The sequence below is a fragment of the Dryobates pubescens genome, chromosome 23 (assembly GCF_014839835.1).
Source record: "Dryobates pubescens isolate bDryPub1 chromosome 23, bDryPub1.pri, whole genome shotgun sequence".
NCBI classification, from domain to species: domain Eukaryota; kingdom Metazoa; phylum Chordata; class Aves; order Piciformes; family Picidae; genus Dryobates; species Dryobates pubescens.
The window spans coordinates 5845921-5862729 of record NC_071634.1 but is presented as its reverse complement, the minus strand read 5'-3'; the positions used below and the strand labels follow the sequence as shown (position 1 = coordinate 5862729).

Here is a 16809-nt window from a genome sequence, read left to right as displayed (position 1 = left end):
AGAACAAGAGGACACAGTCTCAGGCTGTGCCAGGGGAGGTTTAGGCTGGATGTTAGGAAGAAGTTCTACACAGAGAGAGTGATTGCCCATTGGAATGTGCTGCCCAGGGAGGTGGTGGAGTCACCATCATTGGAGGTGTTCAGGAGGAGACTTGATGGGGTGCTTGGTGCCATGGGTTAGTTGTTTAGGTGGGTTGGATTGGTTGATGGGTTGGACGTGATGATCTTGAAGGTCTCTTCCAACCTGGTTTATTCTATTCTAATCAATCCAAAACACTGCACTCAGGTAGCTTCCAAGACAGGTTGCACACTAGGGCTGTTTGGACATCTGTGTGACTGCAAGAAGCAAAAGCCACTAAACCCCAAGGACTATCTCAACCAACCACCACTAAAAAGATGCTTAAGTGCAGATGAAAGCAGAAGCTTACGTCATGACCAGTGTCTCATCACCAGGCTCACTGAGCAACCCATCCACAAATACTGAAGTGCTGGTAAAGTTATGTGTACTCCACGTCTGGCCTTCATCTATGCTGAACCTGGGAAGAAGCAGAAATGGGTTTCAGTTACAGCTCTTATTATACAAACCAGAATTCATTCATTAAAAGTAAGAAAACAATCTGCTCACTGCTATAGCCCAGGATTTCCAACCAATAGAACACAACATCCCTGGACAGGGCATCCTATTATGATGATCTTTTCTCACCAACACAGCCAGAGGTGTATAACAAATTTGCCACAACAATGGGATTCTCTAGCAGGCGAAAAATGAAGCCTACTCACAAACTATCTTGCTACTTTGTAGGTTCAAGAGTGAGTTAATTCCCACTACATTCTTTGTTGTGGTAGTCTCTCAGCTAGAGACCTGATAAGCACAGGCCAGGAATGCCTGAGAGGCAGAACAATCCAGCTGTGGAAATGTGGGAGGTGCCATAACTGCACACACCAAGATGATGGCACCTCACAATTGCTACCATCCACTCCAAAGTTTGCATAAGATGCTGATGAGTCATATTACAAACACTCTGTGCACCCAGAAGTTATGAATCAAAGGGTCTCTTCTTTTACTCTGTTCCTTTTCCTATAGGTCTTTTGCACAGCAGGTTAAGGATGGCTTCCATTCTAGCTAACCAAACACACAGCCTCATTCCTCTCAGTGTACACAGTATCCTGCAAAATCAAAGCTAGTCCCATGTGATAAGGATCTCTTATGTTTTGTATGCTGAAGATAATAATTTGTCTGCCTGCATTGGTGCAAGAAAATTTTATCATGATTAATGCAGTACTTCAGCATCATGAAGTCACCTTTAAGAAAACATCCACCTGCATTTTGTTGACTTAATAAACGCTAAAGTAAGGTGACTCCACCTGCACTTCACACAACACCACATTGAAATGCTCATCTTAAACTCTGAACTGTGCCTGAGGTGGTCTGGAATACACAATAGCTCTATTCTAATGGACTGGAGGATTACTTGAGTATTTTCAGAGGAATAGAAGTGTCTTTGATGGCCACAATAACTCCACCGTGGTCCAGGTACAAGATGTGATGCTCTTCTTCAAAGACCTACGAGTAAGACAAAAAAAGGCCAGCTAAGCAAGTGTACAAACCAGCAGAAATAAAATGTATGAGGCAAGCAGGATTAAAGAACTTCTGTTCTGTAATGTCTGCACTTCAAATTGAAAAGGACACCAAAGTCAGTTTAACTCTTATATTTCTCCCGGCTGTAAAAGAAAATAAAGTTAAGCAGGTGAATCACAAAATGTTCAGGTTCAAATCACAATCAGATTAAACTGTCTGAAGTGATTTTAGCCCAACCTTTTATTTCCCACAGTATGCATTCTGCATTCCTTCCTATTATATATCACCAAGTGACCTATCACCTTACTTCAGGGTTTGCCATATTCTCTGTATCTTGCAGAATAAAATGCTTTGTAGTCTAATTCTAACAAAAAGCTGTCTGTGACTTTCTCATGCTCTTCAGACTCTGCAGAACCTGAAATACTTGCTGCAAGCATGTTTCATTCCCAGTGTCAATGGTTTATTTCCATTCAAACTTTCTGTGATCACACAGAGGCCCCTCTGAGCTCTGACCCACACCACATGTAATATTGATTTCATGGCACAAAGGATTCAACATTTCCCAAATTATTTTCATTCAGTTTTTTTAGAGGTCATCAGCAGTACTTAAAGAAAGGACCAGGTAGAGAATTTCCCTTTCTCTATCTGAAATCTGTTTTGAGACAGGGTTTACTCCTGTTACTAACCTGTGAAAGTTCATTTAACATAAGAGCAGGTGATAAAGGGAGAGTTACTGCACACACTTAGCACCTAATAGACAAACATGCAGCCTCCAACACTCTTTGACAAAGCAAAGGTGAAAGACATAAAGGTTACATTTATTTTGCCTTGTGAGTGAAGAAATACTGCCAACACCAAATGCTTCCTTTCTCTGGCAATACCAAATGCTTCATTTAGAGGATTTAGCAGCAAGACTGGAGTGGGGCAAAAGCATCTGGTAAGAACACTCACAATTGCTTCAAGAACAGTAAGCGCTGGCTTTGGGTTGATAAGTCAGGCCACCTCTCATCGAGCAAGAGCATGTTAAGGGAATTCTAGGGCTTCAAGGGCCTGAGCAGTTTTCCAATGCTGCCAGCTTACAGGCAAACCCCTGACTGGATGGCATTTGCAGTCCTATCTGCTTGTTCCATGCAGCTGCATAGTTTAGAACAGAATTCAACAAAGGGCAGACTTTAACTTTAGATGTGCTTCGCAAGGATGAGATCAGCATTTTTGATCCTCTAAACTTTGAGCTTTTGCTCAAAACAAACCAGTACATTACTGGGGCACACCTCCAAAAGGTTCACTGCCATAGTGCAGGTAAGGGAAACTGTTCTCTGCTTCACTACATCCAAATTAGGGTTTCCCAGAAAAGCTGGATGGCCCTTCCTCATGCACTCCAGCTTTGGCACACAGAGGCATACTAATGCCAACTTTAGATCAGGCTCTTCTTGAATGCATTTCAAACACTTTATAAGCAGAATGTATGAAACTCTTTATGAAAGCAACTCTTGCCCTTCACTACATGGAAAAGAGGCTTCATAATGCCTGTGGAGGTCAGCACGAAAGTCAACATTTCTCTCTGTTTTATGTTTGTTTCCAAGAAGCAAACAGTTTGCAAAGGATGTAGGCAAAGGTGGTCCCAGTGTCAGAGCTGAAGTTCAAACCCAGGAACATGAGATATGCATGTTCACAGTCAGCCATGAACACTGACACATCTCTCTCCACTACCTAGAGCCAGGTAATAAATTGTGATCCTTACTAGTAGCCAGCCACTACAGCACTAGATTGTTAGAGCCTATTTCTATCTTTTGCCTTCTTCTGTAATGTTTTTGGCATGTTATGTGCTTCATAATCATGATGCCAACACATTTAAATGATTCTAGAGAAACACACTACACAGAAATTTACTCCAAGATACAGACAGTAGAGACAACTGCAAAGCATCCAAGCCAAAGACTTAAACCCACCCAAAGAGTTGTGCCAAATCTTGAGGGCTGGAGCACCCCTCCTACAAAGACAGGCTGAGGTAGCTGGGGTTGCTCAGCCTGGAGAAGAGAAGGCTCTGGGGAGACCTTAGAGCAACCTCCTAGTACATGAAGGAAGTCTACAAGAAAGGTGGAGAGGGAATGTTTATAATGGCCTGTAGCACTAGGACAAAGGGCAAAGTTTTAGCTTAAATACCAGTTTTCAGACTACAAAGCAGAAGAATTTCTGCCTTTCTACCTACATCATGTCTTTTATCTTAGAATACCTGGACTGCGAGATCTAGCAAAGTCCACATCATCATTAGCATAGGAAATTCACTTAAATTATTAAAAACCTAAATGCTGGGGGTTTTATGCAAGGTGCTTAGAAGATCTTCAAAAGAGACCAAACCATTCAAGTTTCAGCAGAACCTGACAGCTCAACCAATTTGAGTCCTTGCAAATCATCTTCTTAATCTCTCCAAATTTCCAAGCAAAACAGGGCTGGTAACAGGCACCTCACTCCAAATTGTGGCTGTTATAAAGATGAGTGAAGCATTATTGCATTCCTCATGTCTGGTACCTTAACATTATTTCCAGGAGCCATTGCTGATTCCTTTCTTACCTGCCTCCATGTCTTCCCACAGTCAGAAGTTATGTACATCTCTTCTTTATACTCAACCAGCTGGGACCCCAAGTTACCTGTCACAAAACAGGAGGAAGAAATAAGGGTTGTGTCCACATGAGCAAGAGAGTGGATCTATTTCTGACATCAGAGTGAGAAGTTTCCAGAGGAAGAACTAAACTGATCATCAGCTGGCTTGCTTCATTTCTGGTAGCACCAGACAAAGCCTTTTAAAACCATAATGTACACTTTTAACTTCTTCCTTTACACTGCTGTCCATAGGTGGGAACAAGGAGGCTGAAAGGCAGAAGTCAAATCAACATTTTTCCTTTTATTGCTGCCTGATGGCAAACTAATATAAACCCCCAGATAGCTAAGATAGAAGCCTGAAATGCCCATCAAGCTGTGCCCCAACCTTAACCATATTTGCAGGTTTCTTCATCTGGAACTTGAATTGTCAAAAGCATTTTATCTGCAAGTCTTCACACAGTAGGAGTGAAACTCAGACTCTCCAGAAATACCCAGTACTGCAAAAAAGGGACAGGGGAGGTTGAAAAAATGTGCAAATACAAAAGAATCTAAAGCCAGAATTACTTGATTTACCTAAATATTGGCCAGGAAGCTACTGAATATATTGACAACAAGCACTGAGGAGTGGCAGCCAGCAATTAAGTTGCTGCAGAGCAAACAGAAGCATTGAAGCAAACTCGTGGAAGATAATCTTAGCAGACAATCCTAGGCAGAGATGTCCAACTTTTAATATGAAGTATTTGAAACAGCAAACTACTGAGCCACCAGGCAGCTGACAGAGTCCCAGGGGAGAAGCAATCATAGTAGAATATTCCTTTTAAATTATATCCTCCAGGGGGATTCCAGTTAAATATAAGGTTTGCAGGGTTTTAGAGGAGAAATAAGATGAAAATGATCAGATCCTCTGAAGCAGGAGAGATGAGGAAAGAAAACAGTTGAGATTAGGGCAACAGTACAAAAACCTCACTTGTGTGGTATATAAATAGCTGGGTTTAACCACCAGTCACAATGTGTGCACACACAGATATATCACAATGTGTGCACACACAGATACATCACAATATGAGCACACACAGATATATCATAGTATGCACACACAGATATATCACAATGTGTGCACACAGACACACACAATGCATTTGAGCCTGAGAGGACAAAAAGTAAACTGAAGTTTCTCAGCACTTCCTCAGCTCCTATGGACCTGCAGAATTTATCCCTTGCTTGGTTTTCCCTCTGGACTGGCAGCTCAGCAGACCATTATGGTGAGCCAGCACCTGAAAAAGATCTACACTTCTCAAAAGATTTTCTAGAGAAGAGCCCTTCACAAGTTGATAGTAAAAATTTACACATCAATTGACACACATTTCATCGCTGATGCTGTGAGAAATAGGAGCTGTTGCCAAGATTAAAATGCAGGAAGACCCAATGCAAATGCAAAATCCTATTGCATCTCTTACAGGGAGCAAAGCAGTTATTTAAAAGAACACTTTAATGTGAAGCTGTAAAATTTAGTATTCTGCCTGCTCGATTTATATCTCTCTGTATACATAAGCTACAGAGATGCATTCCTCAGAACTATTTATGCAACTTTAATGGAGTGGAATTTTTGTTTGTAAATGAGTTCAGAAAGATGCCATTTGAACATCCTATTACTTCATTTCCCCAAATGCTCTGGGCATTAATGCTCTTCACCAGTTAATTACTTCTTAAATTAAAACTATATTCAGTAGTCTCTGTGCCCCAATTTTCAAGCACACTATCAAAACCGTCCTTAAGTCATGGTTAGGTTTTCCATTAGCACAAGCAGCTGTGTTGTATAAGCTTCCTATGAAGCAGCCAAACTCCATGTTGAGGGGGCTTTTTTGGTTATGTTTTACCTTATTTGATTGATAACCACACTGCTCTTATTGAGAGGATGGTTTGTGTTGGGTTGACCTTTGGACTTGGTGATCACAGAGGTCTTTTTCAACCTTAATGATTTGAACTTCATGGCTCTTGGGACACGGTTTAGCACCAGACTTGGTAGAGTTATATTGGAAGAGTTAGAGTTAGTTGGAGTTTGGGTGGAAAAGACCTTTGAGTCCCATCAATCTTTCCCAACCAAAACAATTCTATGATTCTTATGGTTAGAATCTAATTTCCAGTTCTTATGCACTCGCTTACATCCCTTTTTTCCACCCAGGGTTACATTTTCAGGAAAGAAACCAAACATATTCTTTATTGTCCTGCATTTTTCTCAGCTAATGAGGTTCCTCTTGTAAATATTCTCTATTTCCATCGACTTCCAGGTAGTCCTTAGCACCTGTTCCCTGGTCCTGAAAGCTGATGATCAGAATTGTACATATTATTAATAATAAAAGCCTCTGTACAATATTTTGCCAGAGTGTTGATATTTCCCTCTCTCCATTGGCAGTTATTTAACTACCTCACCCTCAGAGTACATTTCTCTTTTTCACATCACAAAGCTTGATGGCTCCTGGGCACCCTATGATCAGCTGACAGTTACAGATCTTTATCATCTTCAGTCACTCCCAGATGTGCACTCCCTAGATCTAATAGTAAAATTCCAACAGTGTATGATGTGTCCCAAATAATCTGTGTTAAGAAGCTGCTGCTTTTGTTGATTTGCATAGGATTATCAGTTTCAGGGATCAGACCAGAAGAAATTCAAGCTCACCGCTAGCAAAATAGTTCTGATAAGAAGTGTAAGTTTACAAGGATATCAGATAAGACTGAACACATGCACTGAATCCAGACAACCTGAGCATCCAAATAATATAAATGCATGTCAAGGTCAGAGTTGATTCAGGTCACCTGTTGGCAGCAGGATGCAGCTGCTCTTTAAGGTGTTTGAGACTCCAGTGCAAGTCCCTTGGCTCTGTTGCACCACCAGAGACATGCCACACTGCAATACTCTTGGGAAATGACTCCACTTTCACACCATCCTTCCCAGCTTTTCAGTCCTCTGCTATGAGCGAGGGTACTTCCATTTTATTATAGGCTGCTCCACACTCAGGTCAGATTTAACATTAGCTCAGTTGTTGACAACATCTAGGTATCATCATCAAAAAGACTCTGACTCCCTCACCTTCACCTTGAGTTGTTGACTAGTTTAACTACCTGGTACAGGAAGACAATGGCATCTATCTAAGAAGGAATTCAGGGCAAAATACTCCTTGCTGTCTCCAACATTGTCTCAGAGAACTGTGCACTTAAACTTCCACAAAACCCACCCACAAGAAACCAAACAAATATCAGCTCACCACACCAGATATGATAGAGGGATGGAGAAGATTACATAAAGTAATGGACTAATTCATTAAACCTCATAACTGAATTTCCTGCTAAAAGGCATTCAGGTACAATATGCTGAGATTAAAATTGAGAATCTACCCTAGAACACTCATATCTTTATGTAAAATACCATCCCTGAGATAGAAGCTGGTTTTGTAAGTGCTGGAATTCCTAATCTGTGAATCAAGCACCTCATAGAAATGTGTGTACAAAGGCCCTGTGTGAATTCTTCATCTCACTCCTGTCAGTAAAACAGAGCAGGATTCCACCAGGCAGGTCTGCCTCCAATGAAATATTTTAAGCTCCATTTACACTAGGGGAAAACTTGAAGTCTTCAGTTAAACTGAAGGAATAGCAGCTGTCGTTCTCTTTAAACACCAGATCTGCTCACCTTGATATTCTCAGGGTATTTTCAGTTTAGTAAACCATTTACAAGAGACTGATGTAAGCTAAGGCAGAAACCACCAGCAAGGAAATCAGATTCACTTGTACAAAGAGTCTGTGTTTTACCTGAACGTAATCCCTTACATAAGAATACAATTATCCAGTTGGAAAAAGCTCTTGGAACAGTTAACAGTTCAATAAATTTGAATCAAAGAAACAGAAAATTAGCTGGAATGAACAGATGAATCACAGAGGTACAGAGTAAAACAGTGCTGGGGATATTTTTCTTGATGAGTAGCCAACACAGCAATGGAATTTCTTTCATGAAATTCCACCTCATGGTACCATGGCTCCATATGTCACCGTGGAGAAGCCACACTCAGCATTGTCCCTGACACAGAGACACATTTGCCTCTTGCATGTCATCTAGTCAGAAAGCATGTCTATAGTCAGAAAGCAGTTAACAACAAAAAACCCACAAACCCAAAATACAAATTATCTGCACCTTAGATTAAAGAGCAAAGGCTTGACCACTGCTTATCAGGTTATTGGATTTGCTGGGCCATTCATAGTCTGGAGGCCCTACACCCCACGTCCAGAGAAAAAAGAAAGCAGGACAAGGCCTTCAGCCACCCTCACTCCTCCAACCCACACTGAAGGGGAAGGAGGCACTACACAGCAAAGCATAATACGTCCAGGCAACTCTTACAGAGCTGCCCTAGCAGACACAGCTCTGGGACTTCAATTAGCTTGTTTGGTTAAGACCTCCCATAAAGGATTATTCTGTAGGGAAAGCCTTATACTGGCAATGTTTGCAGCATGATATTGCTACAAATCAGAAAGACTAGAGCTACAAAGAGTCCCTCTCACATTTCAGGTCTTAAAAACTAAATCTCATGTCTTTACCTGCCCCCATGATGAGCCCTGGTGCTGTGTCCTTCGTGTGGACTGTTCCTGACACGTAGGGATTGTCTGCCCAGCGGAGATGGAGGTGAAGGTAGCAGTCAGGCTTGTGGGGGAAGAAGAAGAAATAGACATGTTTTAAAAATAAATTATAATAGTCATGCTCCTCCAAAAATGAAAGCCCAGTCAGAAAGCAGCTTCAGCAATGAGTGCAGAGATAGAGAACGACTGCTTCCCATCTAGCCCAATTCCAGTTTGAAATAGCAGCTTTAACTTTCTAACAAGAATCTCTGGTGATGCCTGCACAGTCTGCCACTATCTCAGCAAAATCAGTTCCAAACTCATGGAAGTCAAGATGAAATTATTGTAATAAAACACAATAATTGCCTGGAGTTGCTAACTAATCCCAACAGCAACATCACTGGAGCTTTGTTGGTCCCAGGTAGGTGACAAAATTATGAAGCCCAACTTTGTACACTGAAGATGCTTTCTTAGAAAAAAGTGGTATGAAAAATAGCAGAATGAATTTTGGACATATTTGATTGCCTCTCCTTCCCAACAACCAACCCGATCTAGTGTGGGGTGTCCCTGCCCATGGCAGCAGGGTTGGAACTAGATGATCCTTGAGGTCCCTTCCAACCCCAACAGTTCTAGGATTCTATGATTCTTGCTCCTCATGCAGTGGCACTCCAAATTCAGATTGCTCACAGCAGTTTGACCAGCAGCTTGACCAGGAGTGGGCTGCCAGCACTGCCTGAGAGCTGCTGACACTGCAGCCCTCCACTTATCCCAGAGAGCTCTGGATCAGGCCCTGCAGGCTTGAACTGTGTAGCACAGTCTTGAACTCTTCCAGAGAGAACCAGTAACTCTAGCCTTCCACTTCTACTACATGCAGAGGGATCAAAGCTCTTGCAGCAGGAGGATAAAAACATCTCACTGAGCAATGCAGAGCTTGGAGTCCCTGGAGGCAGAGTCAGTGAGAAAAATACAAGGAATTCAGTGCAGCCTCACAAGTAACAAAATATTGTGGGTAGCTGGGACATCTACTAAACAAACTGAAATAACATCACCTTACAAAAAGGAAAGACTTTCTCATGCAGTTAACTGTGGTGTTTATTTCCAAGCAACTGTCTAGCTCCCTTTAACAGGGAACTGAGGGTTCCTTTGGTAGAAGATGAAAGAAAAAGCATGAAAGATGGGAAGAGAAGAGGCACTGGTGAGCTCTGTTTGACTGATGATGCACCCTGATGTCCAGACTCAAACAACTGCTTTCATGGTTATGCTGGTGTGATAGTTTTAGGCTATGCCTTTAAAAATTTTTCACAGCTCTTGAGCAGAAAAGTAGTAAAATGTAAATAAATCACTATTGGGTGTAAAAAGGAAAAATAAAGATAGCTCTAAACAATCCCAATGGAGAGATACCTACCATAAGCTATAGTGCCCAAAACAGTTTCTCTCTTCTCTTGCTTCTTCGCTCTGGGAGAGATACTAACTCGCTTCTGCTTGACCTTGGCTGCATTGTTTTGGGTAAGCCTAATGTCCCTCTGCTCCTTCCTCTTGTCCCTTATTGCTACAGAGGGGCAAGGGGGAGGCAAGGAGGGAGAGGCTAGTGGCTGGTCCTCGGCCAGGGGGAGTCTTGTGCTGTTTATTAATTGTAAATACCTGTAAATATTGTAAATCCTGGATATTTTGTACATATTCATTGCATTCTGTTCTATATTGTAGTTTAGGGACCTGGGGGTACTGGTTGATAGTAGGCTGAGCATGAGCCAGCAGTGTGCCCAGGTGGCCAAGAAGGCCAATGGCATCCTAGCCTGGATCAGGAACAGTGTGGCCAGCAGGAGCAGGGAAGTCATTCTGCTCTGTACTCAGCCCTGGTTAGGCCACACCTTGAGTCCTGTGTCCACCTCTGAGCCCCTCAGTTTAGCAAAGATGTTGAGTTGCTGGAAGGTGTCCAGAGAAGGGCAACAAAGCTGGGGAGGGGCTTGGAGCACAGCCCTGCGAGGAGAGGCTGAGGGAGCTGGGGTTGCTTAGCCTGGAGAGGAGGAGGCTCAGGGGAGACCTTCTTGCTCTCTCTAACTACCTGAAGGGAGGTTGTAGCCAGGTGGGGTTTGGTCTCTTCTCCCAGGCAACCAGCACCAGAACAAGAGGACACAGTCTCAAGCTGTGCCAGGGGAGGCTTAGGCTGGATGTTAGGAAGAAGTTCTTCATAGAAAGAGAGATTGGCCATTGGAATGTGCTGCCCAGGGAGGTGATGGAGTCACCATCACTGGAGGTGTTTAGGAAGAGAATGGATGTGGTGCTTGGTGCCATGGTTTAGCTGATTGGTGCTGGATGATAGGTTGGACTCGATGATCTCAAAGGTCCTTTCCAACCTGGTTAATTCTCTTCTCTTCTCTTCTCTTAATTTGCTTCCAAATGAGTTGATCTGGCAAATTTAATGTTGGGAGGGGAAATTTCAACCCACCACAGCTGAGCTGGGATGGGGTGGTTGGCACACAAGACAAAATGTCCCCTTTGTATCCAAGTGACCTAAACCACAAAATGCACTGCCAGAGAAAGTGCTGACTGCTCGCTCTGCAAGGGGCCTGCACCAGCATCTTGTGAAACCACTGCTCCTGTAATGCAAGCTTGGCTGGCAAACTCAGCACAAAGCTTTCAAGCTGCTGAACTCCTGCACATCCCACTAGACAAACCATTCCCATGCACTGTAGAGAAAGAAGAGGCTATAAAGAGCCACTTACAGGCTTGCAGTTAGTGGGTTTGCCATTCATGTCGATGTCTGGAGGGTTTAGGAAATCCCAGTCACGGCCTTTGTTGTAGGTTATCAGAGTTGTAACTTTGCCATCAATTTTCTGGTTGGCCAGAAAGACTCCTTTTACACCTCTGACCTAAAGCATCCAGGAGACAGAGTTGATGAGCAGCACATACACAACAACAAGGATTATCCCTGATTAAACAGCTCTTTTTCGGCTTGGAACTCTGTGTCCCAGGTAATGTGTCCATCAGGAAAGTAAGACAGACCTTAAAAAAAAGTGAATGAGGGAGGCAAAATGATATGAGGAAAGGGAGAAAGTAGGAAAGAGAGGACAATTACCAACTCATTCATATTTCTGAAAGTATTTGAAAAGGATCCACAGTTCCCTGAGTGCCAGAAGGCTAATCAAATTACATGTAGTTTACACAGCAAAATACAAAAATTATGATGGCGTGGCAGAAGTTTTCTTCTTTCCTTCTCCCATCTCTAGTGTAACCCAGCACTAGGATAACCTCTCCTCTCTAGATTGTGGGATAGCAAGTGACACAGACAAGCTATGCAAAAAATTCTTCCAGCAACTCAGTTAACTTCTCTCACTGCTGCTGTGCAAGATAAAAGCTGATCAGCACCTCAGCACTTGTACTTGGAATGGAAGGCAGAAACCCTGCTTGAAATAATAAATAACTTTCAGCTCTCTATCTTCAGAGCAGGTGCAGAAGTATGATGTTTGGAGTGGTGCATTAGCCTAGAAAATAATAACCAATATGAAATGAGGGTGTTTAAAAAATGGCAGCTATAAAAAAAACCCACCCCTCTGCAGCACTATGTTCTTCCTCCTGTGACCTATGCAAACACAGGCCTGGCTCTGCCTGTGACTGCTGTGTGTCAAATCTGTCTTCCAGATTCAACTGGGATGCACAAGCACCCAAATTCTTCTGTACTTTATGCTCCTTGACTTAGATCCCTAATCTGAAATTGGGTGATTAGTATCTTTCTGCCAAGAAGGGAAAAGATTCACATAATAATAAAGAGCCAAGGAAAAGAAGACATTTCAGCATCCTGGAGTGTTCAGCTACTCTGATGAACACTGCAGGAGCTGCCCAAGACAGATGAACACAAGGAAATTCAAAAGTACTATTCCTTTGTTTTTTCTTTGGATTTTTGGATTAGCTTTTGGAGCATCTATATTCCAAACCAGTAGGGATTAGGCATTCCTCAGCACTCCTAAAAAATCCACTCTGTACCTCAAACCCTATTTTCTGAACAGCTTTTCTGCTGTGCTGTTCTATTCTATGACATCTTAATTGCTGCACCATTACATGAGAGCTTTTCCAACCAAACAATATTCTCCACTAGCTGGTAGCAAGGAGCACAGTTCAGATGGCCCCACAGTGTTTGTCAGCAGCAGATACTGAAACACAAAACCCCACTTGTTTGTGATTACATTTTCAATATATATGTTCTGCTGTTTTGGAAAAAGACCCTTGAAAAATGTGTGCTGCAATGTGCACTGAGAAGTCTTGAACTCTACTTGAGAAGTCAGGACTGGAAGCATTACCTCACTATGGCCATTTTTCAAATACCCCTATGTGAAATTTGTGACTGGTTCCCACTGGCAGCCCTTGATCCCATTTCAAGGACATTCTCCTTTTGTACAGCCACAAATTTCAAGGGCATGCTCTTCTTGCAGAGCCCTTTAGCTCTCTTTTTCTTGCCTTCTGTGAACAAGTATTGGGGAATTATTCACCTTTCATACATGCAACAGGAAAAGAAAAATGGTACTGAAAAAAAAAAGATAAAGTATCTAAAAGAAAATGAATGCAGACAAGTAGAAACCTGTAAAAGATTTTATGTCAGATGTACAAGGAACAGATGAAGTGAGGTCAGCAGAAGATAACAAAGATGAACAGTGCACATTTGAAGGAGAATTATGCACTGGTGGAAAGAGAAATTGCCAACCATTCAGGACTATCTCTGTGCAGCACTGAAGATTCTTCTTCCAGGGATGGGATACTTGAATTAAAATGTCCAGAAAAAACTCAGACTACACGAAAAAAGTAAATAAAAATCCCATCCCCAAGGACTGCAATAGGTATTATATTTATTAGCTGGTTTGTACCATGTGAATAATCCATGCATTACCTGCACATATGAGTACTTGATCATATTCTAATAAAGAAGATGAACACCAATTATTTCTCACACAACCTCTCTGGGAGCTGTAGGCTCCCTTATTGTCAGCAAAAGTGTTCTCCTGTAATGCAACTGTACTCCAGAAATAGCTCTAAACAATTGAACTGGGTGGCTCTCAGCACATTGCCTTTCAATTACTCTTTATCATTTGCTTTTTAATGTGACCCTACAAATTAATCCAGCACACACAATCATCTGGCATCTCTCGTTGTCCCTTGCACATTATCAAATATGCCCTCAGTATCATTGGGAAATTCTGAAACCATCAATGAAATTGAGTTAACTCAATAACCCTTGCAGACAAAAGGACAGCCAGGGGTGGCACCTCTGTAGGACTGATCTGAAATGACATGCTGCAGGTGACAGGCAGTAGAGATTGCACCTGACTCCCATTTAGCTTTGCATCCCTCAGGAGGGGCCAGCAGGAAAGAGCTGCAAATTAACACTCTCAATAAATCACCTCTGGGAATCTGGCTCCACATAACCTAAAGCTTCGCTCCTTAGGAAGCCTCCTTTCTAAAAAGGTAGAGTCTAGGAAACCACTGCTAATGACAGACCTTTGGGTCTTCCAACAAAGGAAGAAAAGCTAAACAAAGGCAGAGGAGATAAGGTAGAAAAAACCTCATTATCATTTCCCCCCTCCCTAAGAAGAGTCCAGCTGCAGCCATTTAACAGCTCTGTGAGTCCATGGCTTGCATCCAGAATGACCACAAACCTTCTCCAGTGGAGTCTGGTGCACTTATCAAGATTATGCTGTGGGTTTTCAGGCTAACACCAGGCAGATTAGGGTGTAACTGTGGCCAAACTGGGTCAGACCAAAGGTCCGTCAGTTTAATAATGTGGTAATGGCCAGTCCTATGTGCTACAAGAAAGAAGAGAAGGAGAGCAAATGTCCACATAATTACATTTAAAAGTCATCATCAACAGGAACAGAACTGGTAACTGTGCTGCCCTTCTGTAGAAACACCACAGTGCTTTGTTTTGCCATGTGCACTGATGTTAGGAACCAAGATAGATTCATTTACAGGAGACTTTGTCTCAGAGCGCATGCTGTTGGCACAAGACACCTCTTGAAACCCCAGGATTTGCTGCCCTATATCTAATTGTGTTGGTCCTCAGCTTTATCAGAGCTGACACAACCTAGCAGGATTTACTATTTAAGACCCTCTTGGCTAAAAGATGTGCCTGCTCTAAGTAAGGTCATGTATCACTGAGTCACCTAGAACACCTGCATGCAGGCAACTGCATAACTTCTTGCTTCCATATTAAGTTGTGATGCCAGCTTCACTCTTCAATATGCTTGAAGAAAAATAAAAAGAACCTCAGCCAGTTCTGGTTTTGCACATCCATGGATCCCCACACCAAGAATCTTAGAGAGCACAGTACATTAGCAGGGCAGGAGGGAAATATGTAAATAGCAACAGGGCACTACCAAGAAATCCTGGCCCGTTTGTATTACAGATAATGGTGACCAAAACAGGAATGTAAAATTAATTATACTCAAAATAAATAACAAATTAGAACTCCACACAGACTACACACATCTGAAGAGACCATGACCTACCTCCAGAATATCTATCAGGACATTCTCCTCTGGCTGCTTTGTGCTCCGGACGTTCTCCAGCAGGATAGAGTAGTAAACACCTTGGGGGTCAGACTGGTAGAGGTTGTAGGTGTCTGTCTGGTACCACTCCTGAACAGCCACGAAGACCTGGTTTTCATCTGTACTAATTATCTGTAAATCCTGGAAAAAATGAAGGCAAGATTGTGCTTTAGCAAGTGAAGTTGGCCTTCCTTGAGCTCTGTTTCTTCCATTCAGAATTTGCACTTTCAGATTTCCAGGTCAGCCTTACTGTTATTTTCCGTCAAGGAGGAACCAGTTCCTCAAGAAGCCAACCAGTCCTTTAGTTACACTACCTTGCAATAATCCTGCAGAACACCTTCTGCACAGTCATGATAAAACCCTCTAGGAAAATCACTTAGCTACGTAAGGAAAACTGCAAATGTTATGTCCCAGTCTTAAACTTATCTTTCAAACCCCTGGATGGATACCCAAGCTAAAACTGTCATGGCACTCTTGTAGTACTCCTACAGTACAAGAAAGGAAAGGTGAATTTAAAAAGAGGAAGGAGAAATTGATTGGTAAGTACAGAGGCTGATAAATACTGCAATGTGCCAAGCCCAGCCCATCAGCCCAGCTACCCACTGCTCAGCAGATGACAGGCACATGAAGACGGGATGCCAGCATGTATCGCCAGATGGAGCTTACTGTCACTGAAGAGTTAACTAGCAGGGATATGTAAGGAAGAGGAAATAACTTGGTGGAGAGAAAGCAAGGCTTTTATTGCTTTCTCTAATTCACAGCCACAGATACGACCTCAGGCTGTAATCTCAGCAGATCCTATAACAAAAGCATATATTCTTTGATGATTTCATGCTTGGACTACTGCGATTGCCTTCTTGCTGGACCTCCTGCCTGCTTTCTCCACATTCTGCAGGCTACTCAAAGCCCTGCTGATCATCTAATTTTTCTGTAATCATGCTGTTCACATATGATTGGTTCAAGTTAATTTATAAAGATCTTTATAAATTAATAAGAGGCCTTTGGGGTTCAGAGCACTCCTTACTGTCACTGCTCAGATTTCTGTTTACATCCAGACTGGTTTGTTGTATCTAGTCAGTATTTGAGCTGGTTTGTTGTATCTAGGCAGTATTTGAGCTCAGCCTCTGAGTATTTGAGGTTTCTTCTGTTTTCCATGTTCAAATGAGAGAATCTGTGCACTGTCAGGTGTCCTGATGAGTGAAGCTTTAGATTGTGTGGAGCCACATTCCCACAGGGTGATTTATTGGGTTGATTTGCAGCTCTTTGCTCCTGGCCACGCCTGAGGGATGCAAAGCAATTTTTATTTGTTTGTTTTGAATCCAAGAGCTATAATTTCTTAATCATGCTCAAGCAAACAATCTCCAGATAAAGAAGTATTTCAACTTGATCATAGAATTAGCATCATAGAATTGAATCTGGAGCATGTCCAGAGAAGGGCAATCAAACTGGTGAAGGGTCTGCAGAACAGGTTTGGTGAGGGGCAGCTGAGGGAACT

The 16809-nt window shown here is 42.4% G+C and overlaps 1 protein-coding gene across 1 annotated transcript in view; it reads right to left on the bottom strand.

Moving 5' to 3' along the window:
* The window catches only part of SORCS2 (sortilin related VPS10 domain containing receptor 2), a 565166-nt gene that overhangs the window by 45814 nt on the left and 502543 nt on the right, over positions 1-16809 (bottom strand). Inside the window, exons 9-14 of the mRNA XM_054172252.1 lie at positions 15276-15455; positions 11505-11651; positions 8764-8866; positions 4150-4226; positions 1472-1563; positions 428-535 (exon numbers count right to left, since the gene is read on the bottom strand). Of these exons, the coding sequence (XP_054028227.1) occupies positions 428-535; positions 1472-1563; positions 4150-4226; positions 8764-8866; positions 11505-11651; positions 15276-15455 (707 nt within the window). The remainder of the gene's footprint in view (positions 1-427; positions 536-1471; positions 1564-4149; positions 4227-8763; positions 8867-11504; positions 11652-15275; positions 15456-16809) is intronic.